The sequence below is a fragment of the Macrobrachium rosenbergii genome, chromosome 6, assembly GCF_040412425.1.
Source record: "Macrobrachium rosenbergii isolate ZJJX-2024 chromosome 6, ASM4041242v1, whole genome shotgun sequence".
Classification (NCBI taxonomy): Eukaryota; Metazoa; Arthropoda; class Malacostraca; order Decapoda; family Palaemonidae; genus Macrobrachium; species Macrobrachium rosenbergii.
Genome location: NC_089746.1, coordinates 43,340,580 through 43,361,377, shown reverse-complemented (window position 1 = coordinate 43,361,377; position 20,798 = coordinate 43,340,580). Strand labels below are relative to the sequence as shown.

Sequence of the window (20,798 nt, the reverse complement as noted above, 5' to 3'; positions counted from 1 at the left end):
ACCATGAAGCCATTCAGCTTCATTATAATCGAAGTCATACAGAGAGAGAGAGAGAGAGAGAGAGAGAGAGAGAGAGAGAGAGAGAGAGAGAGAGAGAGAGAGAGAGAGAGAGAGAGAGCTGGGACTTCAAGACCTCACCTTTGACCTTTTCCAATGAACGGTGCACAATGGGTACCGTAGATAGTTTCAGGAGGTACCATACACAAATTTTCTTAGCGAATTAACAAACTGTAAAACAAAACCGTTAGAAATTTATTCAAGGCTACTTAACCATATGTTTTTATAATATACTGGATCTCTTGAAACTACAAATGCGATCGCCCTTTCAGTAGGAAATCCAAGTGTGAACTCATTAAATGGACTGAGTAGCAAATGTCTGCGCGTGATATAACTTTGCTTTAAAATATATATATATATATATATATATATATATATATATATATATATATATATATATATATATATATATATATATATATATATATATATATATACATCGAAGATAGAGAGACTAGTATAATTAGAAGGGAAAGAGGAAAGTGTGCCACCTGCCAAGTAATTTTTGCAGAACCTGATATAACGGCACCGCTCTCTCTCTCTCTCTCTCTCTCTCAATGCCCTTCCAGTTATCAACACAATAACCGACAGCCCCTAAGGCAAGGAAATTTCTTATACCAACTTTTTTCTTCGGACTAGGCTAATGGAGTTTAGCCCAAATACTACCTCAAACTCTCTCTCTCTCTCTCTCCTCAAACGCGCTGCGTAAGTATAAATTTTATATTTATAAACCAATATACAATGATAATTGCACGAATGACAGCTACGTGAATTTTCTACGCAATCCTTTATTTATGCAGTTAGAAGGACTAAAGTGATAATGACTGTAACCTTGGCGTTCTCAAGAGCCACCCTCCTATTTGGGGATATGCATGGAACGTAATATTTAGGCCAAAGGCCAAGCGCTGGGATCTATGAGGTCATTCAGCGCTGAAACGGAAATTGAGAGTAAAGGAGGTTTCAAAGGTGCAACAAGGGGAAAACCTCGCAGTTGCACTATGAAAAATTGTTAGGAGAGGGTAGATTGTAGGATGGCAGAAAGAGAATATGAACGGAGGAGGTACAGTAAAAGGAATGAAAATGGTTGCAGCTAGGGGCCGAAGGGACGCTGCAAATGTCCTTAAATTATGCCGACAGTGCACCGCGTGAGGTGCACTGACGACACTACCCCACTACAGGAGGGATATGTAGTGCAAAATTTTGGGAAACAAATAATATAACAGAAGCAATATATATATATATATATATATATATATATATATATATATATATATATATATATATATATATATAATATATATATATATATATATATATAAATATATAAATATATAAATATATATATATATATATATATATATATATATATATATATATGCTGTATATATTTATATATACACATATATATAATATTAAATCGTTATTTCATACAAACAGACATGGATACCAACACACGGCTAAAGGCATTGACGTCATAGTAAATAATCAATTATGAAGACTGACTCCAGTCGTTGGAAGGCGGACATCTTCAATACATCATGGAAGCTAGTAAAACCGGAACTTTTACCCCGTAAGACAAAATCGAAATAGATTGCAATAATTTGTTTGAAATTTTGATGATGGTATGTCCTAGTTTTCTTTTTTGAACTAGAATCTGCTTCCTACTAGCATTAACCAACTTTCAGCTAATGTAACTATCAACTCGAATTTTTTACTTGCTACGTGAATTTGCTTCGATCTCTCTCTCTCTCTCTCTCTCTCTCTCTCTCTCTCTCTCTCTCTCTCTCTCTCTCTCTCTCATACACACACACAAAGAAACTATTTAAAGTACGTAATACGTATGCCAAAAATGCATATGAACATATACTGTTTTCTACGCATGCACAAAGTGTAAGTATTACCACTTCGTTATGCAGCAGCTGCATTGGCTAACGTCAGGTGCCTTACTATGCGCACACACACACATATATACATTTATATATATATATATATATATATATATATATATATATATATATATATATATATATATATATACTTCATTGGAGGGTGGGTAGAGCTCTCCAGCTAGCACGCTGTTGGCCAGCGTCCAACTCTCCGATCGCCCAATGAAGAATTAGAGGAATTTATTTCTGGTGATAGAAATTCATTTCTAGTCATAACATGGTTCGGATTCCACAATAAGCTGTAGGTCCCGTTGCTAGATAACCAGTTGGTTGTTAGCCACGTAAAATAAATCTAATCCTTCAGGCCAGCCCTAGGAGAGTTGTTAATCAGCTCAGTGGTCTGGTTAAACTATGATATACTTAACTTTATATATATATATATATATATATATATATATATATATATATATATATATATATATATAATATATATATATATATATATATATATATATATATATACACACGTTATATATATATAACGTTTTATAAATATAATTATATAAGTACATATATATATGTATATATATATGTGTATTTATATAATTATATACATAAAACGTTATATATATATATATATATATATATATATATATATATATATATATATATATATATATATATATATATATATATACACAGTATATGTAGAGAAACGATTACCTGACACAAACTCCTTTTTTTTTCTATCTCCCCCCACTACCAGCACATTTCAAGGTAGTAACAAAGACACTGTAAGGCTTCTAAGAAATAAAGAAAAAAATAAAAGAAAATGTCTCCTACGTGAGTTCCCTCTGTTTAACAACCTTTACAAGAACGAACATCAGATTTAGAGAAACAAGCTCTACAGAAGTCCCACGCATTTACTTACTTCTATTATGGTCAAATTACCTTCCACCCAAAATTCAGTGCTTATATTATGTACAGCCAATCAGAGAGAGAGAGAGAGAGAGAGAGAGAGAGAGAGAGAGAGAGAGAGAGAGAGAGAGAGAGAGAGAGAAATAACAGGCATTTATTTACTTCTATTTTGGTCAAATTACATTCCATCCCTAATCCCATGTTTATATTATATACAGCCAATCAGAGAGAGAGAGAGAGAGAGAGAGAGAGAGAGAGAGAGAGAGAGAGAGAGATGAAGAAACTGAATGCTAGACATCCCACGCATTTATTTACTTCTATTATGGTCAAATTACCTTCCACCCAGAGTTCAATGTTTATATTATATACAGCCAATCACAGAGAGAGAGTTTATATTATATACAGCTATACAGCAAATTCTGAGAGGCTGGAGCCACAAAAAAAGAACAGATTGGCATATTGAGAGAGAGAGAGAGAGAGAGAGAGAGAGAGAGAGAGAGAGAGAGAGAGAGATTAACTGAAAGCCACTACCTGCCTTTATTACACTTTCCTCCTAACACAGGAAAAAATTATAATAAAAAAAAGGGTCACAACAATACTTATGTGAATTCTTTTTCATAAAAAAAAAAATCAACCTGCTACAATGCCACTGGCATCATAAAAACTTCTTCCCCTAAGAGGACTTTGTGTATTTGACCCCTGAAGCTTACAAAAGACTACTACTGCAACCTGCAATTTAAACGTCTACAACCTTCGCATGACATATTACAGTTGAAATAAAAAGACCTTAAAAATTACCAAATTACCCTGAAAAAAAAAAAACTAAATTCATAAACGACTTAATTCATCAACATGCAAAAGTAGATTAAAAACTAAACACTTAAAGAACTGGTATTTTTTCTTAAGACCAACAACAGAAATGCAAAAATAAAAATACTAGGAATAAAAAAAAAACATTAGAAATTACTCTGGCATACAAGAAAAAAAATTCTAAATTCATACACGGCTTAATGTACCAACAAGCAAAAGTACATTAAAAATCAAACAAAATAAGAACTGATTTTTTTTATTAAGGCCAACAACAGATATGTGAAAAAAATACTACGGAAAAAAAAAAAAAAAAAAAAAAAACCAAGCCTTGTCCAACCTGTTCCTGGGTTGAACTCGTGACCCAGATTAGAAACTCCTTTCATTGTGTCCTTGAATTTCACCTTTGTTCTTCCCGTAGTAAGACATACGATTTTCTCTCTTCCCAGGATATTAGGATCCTACTTTAGGACCTACTATATATTTTAAATAAAAGCACACACACACACACACACACACACACACACACACATATATATATATATATATATACACACACATATATATATATATATGTATATATATATATATATAAAAGATAAAGATAAAGCACACACAATAATTAAAATGAACATACAAAATAAAAAGCACACACACATACATATATAGATATATAAATATATATATATATATATATATATATATATATATATATATATATATATATATATATATATATATATATATACATACATACATACATATATATATATACATATATATATATATATATATATATATATATAAAGATAAATATAAATATGTATATATATACAGATAAAACAACGAATTTACAATAATTAAAATGAACGATATATCAAAATGGAAAGGTTTCTCTTATACAAAATACTTATTCACACATTTTTGTGGAACAATCTTCCACGGGCAAATATTGAATCATGAAATAAGGAATATATCTCTTGCACTTTATTAAAAAAGGAAGACTGCGGAATTATGTTGTTGCGCGATCAATGCCCTGAAGCACATTCCACTGAAAATGAGCAAGACATTATTGATAAACTGAATAAAATATGAGATACGCCAACCTCTAAGATTGTGGAGAAGATATACTCAACAGCATACAGGGAAGAAGATATACTTTTTTCGATTCGTTTAATAAAATGGGCCCTTTATCCCTACTTCCCTGATTATATTGGAAAGCACAGCAGTCACAACCTTTAAATGATGTTCAACAACCTGAAAATGTTTCCGACGACGTTTCTGGATAATCGACAGTGGTCAAGTTCTCGAAAGGTTGACTGATGACAAGCAATCGACCGCTGGCAAGTGTCCGAAGTCAATCAATAGTAATATAGTTGGGGGAAGAGCCGCTTTAGCACGGGATAATTACAGTTCAGATTAATGAACCCGCAATGACTCGGGAAAATTTCAACCAGGCCAATGAACCTCAATACTGAGATATATCCAAAAGTCTTTAATACTTTTATAGGCCAAATCAATGCTCCTGAACAAACAGACACAAACACACGCGCACAGACTTTTGCCTCACTAACAACACAAAAATGAAATCCAATACAGATCTTTCGCGTAAGTAGCTCGACCTTCAAAAAATTCCATGCCCCACGTCCATCCACCCAAATTGAACTTTTGACTCTTTATGACTTCAGTGGAGTCCAAGCCACTGAGTATTAAAAAAATTGATAAAAAAAAACTGTTGGCCCGGCCATCTTAAAATAATGGATGACAGGCAATTTCCAAAGATAATACTGGAGGAATACTGAAAATACTGGGGGAATATAAACGCTGGAAAAACACTTTTACCGTATTTCGACTCTGTGACCCATACCGATGCAATACTGTATTGGTAAATATGAAGACAGTCCCAGGAACGAGTTCTCTAGGGGCATTGCCAAATGCCTAAGTTGCTTGCATACCATCAGCAGAAGGACTGCTACTCAATGCATAGTTATATTAAATTTTATTGTACCGTTCTTCAAAAAGCACCCAGAACTTCACAATTACGAAATAAACAAATATAATCGAATATATAAAATATGGGTAATGAAGTGCAAAATACCATTGCTATTAACATAAAAGGCAAGGGGAACTGCCGTGTCTTGAGAAGGGCATTTTTCGATATGAATTTTGCTTTCTGTATTTCAAGTTAGTAAAAACGTGAAATCCTATGAGGGAATATTTTCCGGGATTAAGCTGACTAATGCGATACACTAAAATACAATGCAAATAACAGTAAATACTTAGAAATAACTTTATATAATGCAAATCACTGTAAAATTTACTGAGAAGTTACGAACTGAATTTATTCTCTTTGGAAAAAACAATAATGTGGAAAAATCAAGTACCTCCCCCAGTTAACATACTACCCTCCAGAGTTGCAGCGTGGTTTACCATTAAAACCAAGGGATAAAAGACCCTTTTTTATGGTTCTGACCAAAAGGCACTAAACCGCAGGTTACCTCGTATCAAGCCGCAAAGATATTTAATGTACTCTCAGCCACTGGACGGAGAGTCTGGTAATACGAAAGTTTCATTCCTAAATGAGATGCACCAGAAATGAAACGATCTTTTTCTCGGTTTAATTCGAATCATTTTCGTTTTATAGCCCGATGCCCTCCTTTTCTTGAGAGCCCGACTTCCTTAACAGGAGAGAGAGCGAGAAGGGAAAAGAAACCAGGAAGCCGTTTCTCGAGATTCTTGAAGCCATGAAAAGAAAGTACGTGGATGAGAAAATGAACCTTTATTTTCATAAATTCAGGATTTATTAGCTGATCATAAAGTAGCTGGTTAATCAAAGCACAAGACCTTATTCTCTCAAACACCAAGATCCCTTAACAGAGGAGAAAAAGAAAGTACATAGATTAGACAATAGACCTTCATTTTTTTAAAGCCAAACGTCAATAGCTACGGTACTAACAAAGCAGAGGGGAAAATCAAACATCAAGCCTTATTTTCCTGAACCCAGAATTTCCTTCTAGAGAAGAGAATGCACAATGGGGGCACATACATCTTGGAAACTCCTCCTCGCAAACCATAATATATTCAGATTAACACTGCAACGCTGTTACTGCAAAAAGAACACCCAGATACCAGCTGTTAATGCCCGTAAAACCAACCAAGGGTCCTGCAGACCTCGGGTAGAACACCCAAGATACCCGGAATACATTACAGGATCGCAGACGAGGTCAAAGAATAACACACACATACACACACACACAAAACCATCAAGCAATTTCATCTGCGGCTTTCTCTCTCTTTCTCTCTCTCTCTCTCTCTCAGTACTTACATAAACAACCTGAAGTTCACGGCAAAAATTCTCCTTTTTCGATCCCCACAAGGAGATGTGTTTGCTGGGGAAACAGAGCTTTCATTAATGGTATGCTAAAAAGGGACCCTTTGAGTTCGTCTGGATCACCTATCCAACAAAATTAATCCAGGATTTTGATTGGTCAACGGCTGACGATCCGACAACCGAGGAGCCAATGGCAAGGCCCTTCTGCATCTTCTGACGTTGGTAGAGGATGACTAGGTTAGAAAAGAGGGGGGTTAGTGGAGGGTCAGGGAGACAGAGTGACTACTGACAAGAGAGAGAGAGAGAGAGAGAGAGAGAGAGAGAGAGAGAGAGAGAGAGAGAGAGAGAGAGAGATTGAGATTATGGTATCCGGTTTCTTGGCCTGGATATTCCCGACCAGGTGAATGACCCTACTAAGAGTCCGTAAGAAGAAAAATACAGGGAAATCCTCTTTTCAAGCAAAGGTTAAACTTGAAACCGAAGTTTAACAAGTTTCACTCTGCCTCGTTCTGTCTTCTTATTAAGGGGTGCCTTTCGAAATCTTATCATTCCTCTGAATACTAAAAAAGAAATAGATAAAAAACTTAATGCATGAATGACTTACCAATGGGGAAATGTCTGCCTTTGAGACAGATGGTCTGTTAAAAACTGCAAAACTCTTTAAAACGGCAGGCTGTACTATTAAAAACAGAAAGACACTGAAAAAATATTGTCGTGGAAATATACAAACGGCGTCGAAACACGATAATACCAGCATGAAAGAAAAATAAATGATCAGAAACAGCGTATGACAGCACGACTACGGTGAAAGAGCTAACCTTTATCTGCGTACTGGAACACTTTTAGGAGAAAACACTGTCGACTCTCTCTGGACAAAAAAAAGAAAAGAAAAAAATCATCTCACAGAACCTTCCAAAACTGACGGATATGACGAGTGGCAGTGACAAAATTCTTGCTAAAAACTCCTTGTACAGAAATACTCAAGAAGACCATTCTGCTACTTCGTTATTGAGAATTCATTCGCAACTTATGCTATTTTCCATCTAACGCAATCGACGACTTAATCTACACACCTTCAATTTAACACTACACTCCTCATCAACCTCAACAACAATAACTGGTGTCTTTAGTGGTGGCCGCATCTTAAATGTCAAAATTCAAGGGAAAGGATGACGTCCACCTTGGACTAATGCATACACACACACAAACACACAAAAATAAACAACTTTTGTCATGCCCTTGTCCTACAACTAACGGGAAGAATGAACAAAAAAATATCCGTAACCGTTTGCCCTTTCTACTGACATTTAAGAACGTCAGTTTCTATCTATCTATACATCCATCTATCTATATATAATATATATATATATATGTGTGTGTGTGTGTGTGTACACATACACAAAACAGAAGGGACATTTACATGTAACACTGGTAGCCTAACTGTGCAGAACTCATCAACCAAATAAAACACAACTAAAGCATGCTGTTTTTAAATAGTTCTGCATATAAATATGAAGAGTCTGACCTCCTTCAATTTTCAATTCCTGCCTGGTATCTAACCTTCGAAATAATATGCATGCGTCGATAATACAAAAAATTCTTGGACATAATTCAAAATCCGTAAAAATCAGGAACACACTAATAATCAATTATACCCTGAGAGAGAGAGAGAGAGAGAGAGAGAGAGAGAGAGAGAGAGAGAGAGAGAGAGAGAGAGAGAGAGAGAGAGACGTACCAAGAAAAAAACCAACTGCAAAGACTTGTTTTGCTAACAGCAAATGCACAATCCAAAACTGGCAAATGTAAACACTGAAAAAAGACAGAACAAGACGGTGAACTTACCGAGGATTTTTTTTTTTTACTTTTTTTTTTTTAATCTGTCAGTTCGCTTCTGAACTGACAATAACAATGCCAAAAGCTTGGCACCTTTAGGCATGCTCGAATATTTACCTGGATGATGCAACCACCACTACACTGACTGATTTCTTTACAATAACCTGGCGTCACGAAACGAGGGATAATATTTCATATAGCCTAACCCTGTCAATACAACCGGCTCAATCTATAATTATAGTTATAAAAAAATAATCGTGTAGTTCTTGAGAAACGTGTGCATACAAGAATTAATAGAATAGAATATAAAATGTTAGCCAAAGGCCAAGCGCTGGGACCTATGAGGTCATCCAGCGATGAAACACAAACTGACAGTAAGAAGCTTTTAGAGGTATAGCAGGAGGAAAACCTCGCAGTTGCACTAATCAATTGTTAGGAGATTGTGAGAAGAAGAAAGAAAGATTATGAACGGAGGTACAGTAAAAGGAATGAAAGAGGTTGCAGATAGGGACCGAAGGGACGTTGCAAAGAACCTCAAGTAACGCCTTTAGTGCACCACATGAGGTGCACTGATGGCAATAACCCCCTACGGGAGGGTAAACATCTCGGCTTATATAACTGATAAGCATACATTGAAAAACATTCTACACACACACACACCTCGATGTCTATACATACGAGACACTTAAAAATGATACCTAATTACACACGAGTAAAATAAAATCATACAAAAGACTAGGTTACACCCAACGACCCGACTGAAAACTGACAGCTACTCGGTGACAGCTCATTAACATTCCAGGGGAGCAGAAGCATAAAGACCACCTTATCACGAACAACGGCAGCCCAACACACAGCAATTATCGCTGCAAAATAGCGGTGCCCCTTGGATCTCCAATGGCTCTCGGGTCTCATGTAGCCCACTCCCACTTTCACAAAGTCTCTAAGGGCTTATTATATGTTACAGGAAATTTGTTAAATATTTCATTTATTCTACCGAATAGAATAGAATATAGGATTTATGCCAAAGGCCAAGCGCTGGGACCTATGAGGTCACTCAGCGCTAAAACGCTAAAACAGAAATCGACAGTAAATAGGTTTGAAAGGTGCAACAGGAAGAAATCCTCGCAGTTGCACTATGAATCAATTGTTAGGAGAGGGTGTTAAAGATGATGGAAGAGAGAGAATATGAACGGGGATACAGTAAAAGGAATGAAAGGGTTCTACCAAATAAACCAAATTAATATATCACCCAATTAGACGCTTTAAAAGTATTGGAAATTACCTGTCAATAAACCAATGAACGGAAATATTGGAGAACAACATTAACCAGTTCTAGTGATGTATATAATTTGTATATTTCTAGAATATAAAGATAAAAAACTACCTCAAGACTGGTGCTGACTATGAACATGACACTCAAGGGTAAGGATGTAATTGTTGAGAATAACACACAAAACTTCACCTAAGTTAACATTCCTAGTTTCCTTTTCTTTTATTACATTGTAACAAACATTCACTTCACGGAAGAATTAACAGCACTTTTTAAACATTTTAAATCATAAGCATGGCAATTATATTCTCTACCTCACCGATATTGAATATCTAAGAAAAATTTGCATCTTCTTCAGGATAACCACAACGTCGTTTGTAAACAAACAGGAACAAGTACCAATGTAAACAAGAAAAGTTTTTAATAAGTTGTATTTTAACAGAGACCTTTCACATTCACAATTGATCCCTGATCCCCTTTTCCTGCCGTGAGCAACCAGAGTCGCTGAACAGCAGCACCAATATGCAGTAAATGTGCCTCGCTGTCGAACTTCTCAGTTCCAGAGGTCCTTTATTCCTCACACCGTTGGGCTGTGGAACAGCCTCCCTGAGAATGTTGTGCAATTGGAACTTCTCAAGTTCAAGAGAAGATGCAATGCACTACTACCCTAATGCTATTCGCCTTGCATTTTAATACATTTTTATTTTTCTTTTCTTTTCAATAAGTGAGATCTTTTCTTTCTGTATTTCCCTTTACATTCTCTTACTTCCTGATGAGCAACATATTCCTTGGAAACATATTCCTTGGAAGCTTGCACTTCAATTCAATGCCCTCTGTGGGCTGGTTTCATATGAAAAGTGTTCACCTGAATAATAATATCGTACTAAATCGTGACAATAAACTCTACGGTAGGGGGTTGCCAGAACTCAAGTTGAATCATCCCAGGAATAAGGTTCAATGTTCACTGCATAACGCATGTCAAAATATACGACGGGCAATATGTAACATATGATCAGTCACGATCAAAGATCTCGGATAATATTCTGTTTCGACATACACCGTTTGATCCTATAAAAGCACAACGGAGTTCATAATAACGGAGTCTGAAATTATAATACAATATTTGTAAGCATACATATACATACATAATATATATATATATATATATATATATATATATATATATATATATATATATATATATATATATATATATATATATATATATATATATTATATACAGAGTATATATATATATATATATATATATATATATGTATGTATGTATGTATTGAGAACCAGCAATTTGGCTCCTGTGAAGCCCAAAAACGACTAGTTGGAAGAGAGACGGAGATAACGACATGTAACACAAATTGATGCGTCAGTGGTCAGAAACAGAAATGTACTTGCAGATACAGCAGAGATCAACACTGCCTTTCAGCTACTGAAAAATTATCATTATTACTGTTGTTGTTGTGTTTACATTAGGGCCAAAGAAAAACCTCCAATGAAAGGAAGGAAACGGGGTGATAAATATGGAACTAAAAACTTGAAAAATACAATACACATGAAAATCAATTTGAAATAAGTGAAATTTTCAGGAAATAAGCTATCCCTTTACCACAACATAATTGCCCAGTCAAATTTCTTGCTTACAAGAATCGCTTCAAAAAAATTATCCACAATATAAATGCCTAAAAAAAGGTTATGCCATTATCCCAAAAGTAATTTCTTCGTAAATAACATCTATAGTAAATAGTAATTCTGGTGCCACCACTAAAAGAAGCTGATGACACCTGCGCAGAGTAATTCCCAAGTGTTATACACACCTGTACTCATCCCGGAACACACATTATTAACCTTCATAAAAAATGGCCTTAGCTTACGTACCTAAATAAATAATAGTAATACTAATAATCCTTTGCACAACTGAACCAATCTTGTACCAAGACATTTTGGATGCCCAATTTTGTTTCATACAATTTTTCAAATAGTCAGTAATAAATACGTTTGTATTTCTAAAGAATTTTTACATTCACTGGGGCTATTTTGTGTCCCCTAGGTCCTTTCTCATACCATACTCAGTTACCCCAAAGCCAGTGGGAGCTATTAAACACACCCCAGTATTCCCAAAACTTCGGCTGTGGATATCTAACAATTAAAGATTGAAATCAGTTGGAAATTTGTACATCGACAGCTTCAAAAACTGTATGAACAATGCATGTAATATCAAGTATTTCTAATATATTGAACAATGCATATAATATCATATTTCTAATATATATATATATATATATATATATATATATATATATATATATATATATATATATATACACACACACACACACAATCTTCTCCAAAACATCACAAAAAATTAAATAGCCGATGCATTTTCTCAGGCAAACCGCCAACAGAACTTTATCGCTAAAAAAAAAAAGGCCAGCATGAATTTAACTGCCAAGCCTTTAAGGAAAAAATAGTTATCTTGTTATCTATTAAAAAAAACACTTCACCCAAACAATGGAGAAGCTGAGGGAAACTGATAAGGGCAACTCCTGACAAGGCAGTGTTAACACGATATATGGTGTCGATTTGAAGTGGTGCAGAAAGAGATAGTGATTGCACTGCTACGGGAAGTACGTGAAAGTAATGGATACGATATTACTATTATAGAATATAGATTTTAGGCCAAAGGCCAAGCGCTGGGACCTATGAGGTCATTCGGCGCTGAAACGGAAATTAACAGTAAAAGTGATTAGAAATGTGTACCAGGCGGAAAACCTCGCAGTTGCACAATGAATCAATTGTTAGGAGAGGGTGGAAAGTAAGATGGAAGAAAATATGAACGGAGGTACAGCAAACGAAAAGGGTTGCAGCTAGGGACAGAAGGGACGCTCCAAAGAACTTTCAGTAATGCCTACAGTGAACCGCATGAGGTGCACTGACGGGACTAACCCCCTACGGGGGATGTTACTACTAATATTACCTTCATTCCCATCCATAAGAATAGTTTTTCTGTATAAGTAGCAAGTGGCTACGGTAATAGATTCATTATTATCATGATTATTGGAAAACAGTACGATAGTTTTCGTCATGATAAGATGTTTACAAAATCACGATAACCACAATATTTGATTGTATTGCAAATCGTGTACCGCACTCCAGAGTTATGCAAACACACACTAAGAAGAGACAGAGAGAAATAATCAAAAGTGTAGCCTTCACTACTGATTCTCGATTAAAAAAAAAAAAAAATGTTATTCACAGCATCATTGCCTGCAAAGCGACTACTTATGAAAGAGAGAGAGAGAGAGAGAGAGAGAGAGAGAGAGAGAGAGAGAGAGAGAGAGAGAGAGAGAGAGAGAGATCACAAGTGTAGCTTACACTACTGACTTCTCAATTAAATGACAAAAAGCTTATTCACTGCATCATTGCCCGCAAAGCAACTAACCTTTATAGCTACATAAATACGGAACAGAGAACAAAAGAGAAAAATTACCAGTAATATCTAATGAAAATCTCGTAAAAGCAATATGGAATATATAAAATTTGTGTCAACAGCCAGGCGCTGGGACCCAAGAGGTCATTCAGCACTGAATGGGAAACTGCGAGTAAATGAGGTTGGAAAGGTGTAACAGGTGGAAGGCCTCGCAGTTGAACTGTGAATCAATTGTTAGGAGAGGGTGAAATGTAAGATGGAAGAAAGTTAATATGAACTGAGGTACAGTAAAAGAATGAAAGGGGTTGCAGCTAGGGGCCAAAGGGGCGCTGCAAAGAACCTTAAGTAATGCCTACAGCGCACTGCGTGAGGTGCACTGATGGCACTACCCCTCCCTCTACGGGATAAAAGCAATATGATACGCTGAAACACAAACCATATACTGCATTCAAAGACTCTTTGCTAACAAAAGCCCCTTTTCATAGCTATTCCAAAATATTACCATACCATGGACTAGAAAACGTCGTTCATAGATTATTATGGCAATGGTATCCAAAAATAAGAAATATCACAGATCCTCAGTTTCTTAAGACAACATGCTGTGGAATTCCACCATGACTGAACTATGAACAATTATAACAACAAAAAACTAAGTTTACTTTCATTACATACCTACATCCAAATATTTAGGTTATATCGGAATACTGTGAAAAAAATAGCATCTACTGCAGAAATTTACCGTCACATACTACAAACAGAACTGTCAGTAAGTTCAAAAGGACGTTTTCAATAATAGCAATCAATTATTATCGCTATTACTTGAAAACATTTCAAAGGACTTTTGCAACAGCAGCAATCAATTATTAACGCTATGCTGATATACATATAAGAGCATCTATTGCTTGAAAGCAATCAATTGTCAATGCCATACAGGACTAGAAAAACTTTCAGTACATCAGTATACATCAGTTACGCATGTGAAAGGATATAGAGATGTGAAGAAATCGATCAAGACCTCTTAAGCACAGGAAGATGAGTACATCACCGATAATGACAATCAATATCGGAAATCAATAATGGCTGAGATGAGATATGTTATGACTACAAGAACCCAACGCTTGATAGTCTTGTAAGAAAATGCCTATAAATGACGAAGGCTGAGCCACACACATTCGAAAATGGTTCATGGCTGTAATCCACCCAATTTCATGGGCTATCCACCGATTCAAGTAACATAGGCCTAATGTATTTAAAGTAAACATCTGGGTTTAAATGCAATAGAGTTCGATATTCTACGAACTCGACAAAAACTACTGCAATGAAATACATTTAACTCTACATTCAGACCCCCTATAATAACTTAAAAGGAAATTTTAAACCAGCACATGAATTTAGTTATTTACAGAAAATCATAAAAATTGTTTAATACAGTGTACTGCATTCTCGTTTTCACATCAATCTTTTATTCAAGATGGTCTTTTTTCGGTGGGACTAGTCAGGTGATGACGTGTTTTTTAAAATTTAATGGGAACAATCCGCATTCATTACACACTGTAGTTACCAGTTAGGTATTTGTTATCACACATTGAATTCTTTTTTGCTCTCTGTTATGTACTGTTATTAATTATTCATATGCTACCCAAGATCACGGCCATTTAGGTTGTACCACAGGTTATTCTCATAAATAATATAACATTTGGCTTCTTCCATAATTCTGTAAGTACACTCAAGAATACTCGGAATAACAATAATGAAAAGCATACGTGAGTAAGCTTTGCTGATGCCAGTGGCTTAACCTTGGACATTTCTAGGCTTGAAAAGCTTTTGAGTAAGACACTCCCTGGTTCATGACATCGCCTTACCATTATCACTCACTCTTGAGTGATAATTTCGAAGATAAGTCAATATATTGAATGTTTTAGTTCGACACTCCTTCAATGCACCAACAATCTTGTCACACGTCCTTACTTTTCACTAAGACCACCTTAAATAGTGTCTACAGGCAACCAATCATACAATTTTCAATTTATTCACAGGCTTCTTGATATTACAGCAAAGAAAATCTAGAAAATCAGGATTGCCTTAGTAACGATATCCATAAAATAAAGACAAATTACCCTATCATTCATAATCAAATACATTAACTTGCATAAAGAACTTCCACATAACAGAATAGCCTTTCATCGAAGGGGAAAAATATATCGAAAACATTTAATATGTACTGATTTCACATAAGTACCTGAGGAACAACAGTGAATTTTATTTAATAAATGGAATGGGTAGATCATATCACAAATGGGAAAGCCGGGTTAAGGAAAAGATGCATCCACAGATTGGAAAACATATCAACATCTTATAAACAGATACTAATTTGAAAATGTAACGATGAGCAATTAAGTAAAAAACAGCAATACGCAGGCCCATGAAATCATGAAGAGATGGTGCAGACAAAACCTGTATCGGACGAATTTCGACAAAGTACACAAGACAGAAGAACATGGAAGGTAGTAACTGCATACCTTATTTGCATAAAAAGTACCACCTGAAGTTAACATGTGAATGAGAATTAGAAAGTCTTTCTTCCCATCTGCTCCTAATGTCATCCCTAAAATCCAAACTCTATCCATACACAGAAAATCAGACAGACATTATCACCGATACTGTTACCACCTTGACAAAATGGTAATCATTCAATAAAGTACTATAAAATCATTTCTCATCCACAACAGACTGTAATCACTGTAATTCACTAGTAAAACTGATGGTGTGTGTATCTATAGTATTTAACAGTCTGAGGTTTGATATGATACCCAAAACAAGACTGCATCTTCACTATGTTAATCTCTTTATATGAAGTTCCTACCAGCCCTAACATGATCCCTAAAACATCTCTAGATCCAGCCTCCAATTTAAAATGTACCTCTGGCCTAACAAAAAAGGCTTCCCTCTGCAAAATAAAATGACAAGAGCAGTAACAGACATCTCATTAAAACATCCCAGTCACTTTCTATAAACAACCCAGTCTGACACATCCACAGGGTGAAACTCAACTATAATATAAAAAAATTTAAATTCCAGCCAAGAATGGATCTTAGAATGCCACCAATACCATATCTGAATCATAAGGACTGTGGCATTTTTTCAAATGTGAAGGTTAACAACAACTTTCACATTTTCTCAAATACTGTATATAACATTACTGTAATTTTGAAAGTCACCATCTGACCTTTCCCCTTCCTTTACCTGTCAAAGGTCCTTTCTAAAACCTGCAAAAACCACATGCATGTCCGTATGACATGTGTGATCTCTTCTCTGCCTTGCTTTTTTCCCACTTTATAATCTCGTATGTAACAGACTGGTGATATTTTCTGCCAATAAATACTTTTTCACAGTAAAGTTCTCATATATCTTTGGACTCCTCTATCTTTCCCTTGGTAAAGGCAAGATAATGGCTGCCAAATGTGAAATATGCAATGTGCAAATGAATAAATTAGTTATCTAGCACCAACTCAAGCAAAAAACAAAAACGTTTATTTACAACATATAATGTCCATTTGATAGAAAAATCCTGTCCTTGTGAACAATGATACTGTAAACATTTACTGAAATTTGCAGTCACCTAGAACCCAAAATTCTTGCAACTGTTATTTAGGAAAAAGCCAGCAACAGTAATGGTGATGAGCATTCCAGAAGAACAAAGTAACAATTATTTTCCTTCCGACAACTTTTACACTTAACATGGTCTTCACTGGACACAAAAATCATGTTTTTAATTGATTGAAAATACTAAGTCAAAAATACTTCAAAATCTTTGGATATATGGACCCACAATTCTTAGCAACTAAAACTGATGAAGCAGCCAAGTAATGGAGACAAGTGAGCAACCTGTAAGAAACTCAGTGGTTAAGTCAAAAAACAAAACAAACAATTTTAAGCATTCATTACATAAGGTCCCATCAGGTAGCCCCAATGCTGCACCCTTCATCAGGTTAGGTTGTGCCCTTGCAAATACTAATGACAATATTCAGGCAAGGTTAAGAGGTGGTCAAGAGGTATGACATGGTCAAGTAGTACACAGATCACTAGGGTAAGCATGCATTTATGGGACTCATGTCATGGGGGTCTGACATTCTTTCTGGTTGTCCCACAAAAATCATATAGCTTCTACAAATGTTTACCATAAAATAATGTGTCTTACAAGCTGCCCATAATTACTTATGATTTTTGTTTAAACCTCAGTAATTGTAATTTTCCCTCCATCTGCTGCAAATGTGCAGTAATTTGTATATGGACTATATCTGGTTGCAAATCAGTCTACATGCTGCAACCTCTACATTAGTCAATGACTCATGCTTTGTAAAACATCTTTCTGCTTGTCCCACATAAATCATATCTGTTTACCATAAAATAAAGTGTCTTATATAATTACTTACGATTTTTGTTTATAAGTAATTGTAATTTTCCTCCATCTGTGGCAAATGCAGTAATTTGTATAAACTATATCTGGTTGCAATTCAGTCTTTGCCACCTCTTCTATAATGACATTGAGTCAATGACTCATGTGAATTACTGTTTACTGTTACAGAATTTAGGCATTCCTGAATTTGTGAGTCTGATTTTTTGCATTGCTTTCTTGTCCATTACACAGCTATGGAGGTGATTAAGTGCTTGAGCTGATGGCCACATTATCGTGATTTCTTCTGCCAGAAATACTGAAGCTGCTATGAAAACAAAACACAGTAGAAATTCAGATGATGTTAACTGTGCATGCTCCAGCTTCTGTAGCATAACCAGAACTTCAAGCTATTTTTGGATATTGTGTCAAATTTGATACGTTAAGTAAGACCCACCACCCCAGGTTAGGGTAGGCTGTATCCCTGCAATTACCACTGACATACACAGTATTTCATAGCTGTGGTCTAGACTATATCAAATTAGGGTGGGGGGGGTATGGGAAAGCAAAATACTTCACCCTCATGATCAGACAGGTTCTGCAGTAAAATGCAGGCTACTACCACGGCAATGTTCTGCTTGGAGAATGGGTGCGGTGTACAGCACCAGCCGCTCAGGGATGAATGTAAAAGCAAACAAAAGACAAGTAAAAAGATGGTAAATATCTCCGGTCAGTGACTGGCAGGAATTAGGCCACTGTAGTAGCCCACAAATTTACCCACTCTGCCACCCCAGGTTAGGTTAGGATCACACCAATATCTCATTAACTCCAACCTCCAACAGTTATGTAACAGGAATAACAAACCATTTCCAACTGAATAATTTAAATCATCCAGAACATCAAAATTTACCAAGTAATAACCTAGTGCAAGAAAGTTGTGCCCAAGTCATTCTACCACATATAACATCATGTGAGGGGCTTTACACCCCCAGCCAGGTCAGGTCACAAAACCCTATGATAGGTTGGGTTAGGATGCAGACCAGGATGAAGCCTCTTTGATCTGTTTCCATACAGGCCATGAATCATGGAAATAGGCCTAGGCATAATGCATGTAACACCCCTGCAATTTTATCAGCTAGCCTAGGCCTACTGGAAAACCTAATTATAATTCTGCAACTCCATTCTGGGCAGACTAGGATAAAACTTTTCTCCATAATCTCTTTGACAGCCTATGCTTAATTAGCCTCCTTGCCGATGACACAAAAAAATTACAGTTTAATAAAGTACCTATAAAAAATGAATAGGCCTAGCCTAGGTACGAATTTCAATTCAGGCTAGCCCTAGGTGTTTCTGAATTAGGCCTATGATAAGGATATGTCTATCAAAGGGATAATGATTTAAAAGGTGAAAAATTACGAACGTAGCAGTTTTTAAACGTGGAAAAGCTTTGAACAGCAACCCAAGCTAAGTTAAGGCCTAGCCTAACTTACAAGTGGCATCAGATAGGCTAGGCCTAGTTTCATTATCCTTAGGCCTATGTGGCACTTCCCCACCTGACGTTACAAAACCCGGCCGGCCACGCCCACAACAGACGCATCAAGTCATTTAAATGGAGTTGACGTTCGTGCGAACTCGAACACCTGCTTCAGGATCGAGAACAACAGCTGCCGTCCTCGAAAGTCTTATCACCTATGAGCCCTCTTAAGCCTAGGGAGCCATGTTAAGCAGCGTTACTCACTCAAAAAGACCCTGTAGTCGAGGGAATTGGGGGTTCCTCTCTCGACGACGGTGTATGCCATGCCTCTTGCCCCTTCTGGAATGGTCGGCGATGTCTTGAGACGTTTGGCGGCCGGTAGAATAGCGACCGGGCTGGATGCTGCCAGAGCAATGTGACGGGCGACGCGTGAACACATGTGAGCCATGGTGACTACCGCCATCTGTCGTCTCTTCTTGTGATTAATATCTTATCTAATACTTTGCGGTAGTTTCACTCACTCCTTTTAATAAAAAGATAATTATCTGTAATCCTTTTTATCCGTGTTAATGGTTGCCACAGGGAGGAAGGCTACTCCCAAAGCGTTTAAGGGTGGACTCCCTCAAGCAAGGCAATCACGTCCATGCACTAATCATGGCAAGAATTCTAATGATATTCTCAAGGTCATTTTGTTATCTCTTGCTTTCATATACACAACAAGAATTACAGAGATATCTAACTTTGCGCAACCAAGAAAGCCATAACAGGTTTTGGATAACGCGTTTGCAAATTACGACTAAATATTAAAAACTACACCTCATTCACATAAAAGCAATGCATTATATATATAAGCAAAATAGTTTTTAAACTTCGGTACAATACGAAACGTTGTAGGTCATGAAGTACAAACGTTTATAACGTTGCTTAAAGTTCAAATTATGTAAAGTACATAATTTAAATAATAGTTTTTGGTCCTTTCTGATGCTGCTTAAAGACTTTTGAGAAGTTTTTATATGAAATATTAATAAGAATGTCGTGAAATAATTTTTATTCGACAACCTGATGGCAATACTCTCTTTGACTGTTTGCCCCCTTCTATTTAAGGGGTAGCCTATTACACTCGCAAGGTCATCACTCCGTCCTTCCTCCACCCGTCAGCCAATAAATGTACAAATGTGCTTGTGTACCTCACACATATACATACATTCATGTATGTTTACAGATGGATGATATAGCAACAAGAGTAAATGTTGCAACACTTAGCTGTACCTACATCTGAATATATACATCTATTTGGCTTGCACTCTGAAATCAATTTAACTGGAACAAAATTCCTAGAAGCTATCTTGAGTTAACTAGAAATCAGACTTTTTAAGACGGGGAT

At 36.1% G+C, this 20,798-nt stretch overlaps 1 protein-coding gene across 1 annotated transcript in view; it reads right to left on the bottom strand.

Annotated features, from left to right (window-relative positions):
• Positions 1 to 20,077, bottom strand: part of Nurf-38 (Inorganic pyrophosphatase Nurf-38) — a 60,178-nt gene extending 40,101 nt beyond the window's left edge. The window contains exon 1 of the mRNA XM_067105644.1: positions 19,679 to 20,077. Within this exon, the coding sequence (XP_066961745.1) occupies positions 19,679 to 19,877 (199 nt within the window). The 5' untranslated portion in view covers positions 19,878 to 20,077. The remainder of the gene's footprint in view (positions 1 to 19,678) is intronic.
• Positions 20,078 to 20,798: the final 721 nt, after the last annotated feature.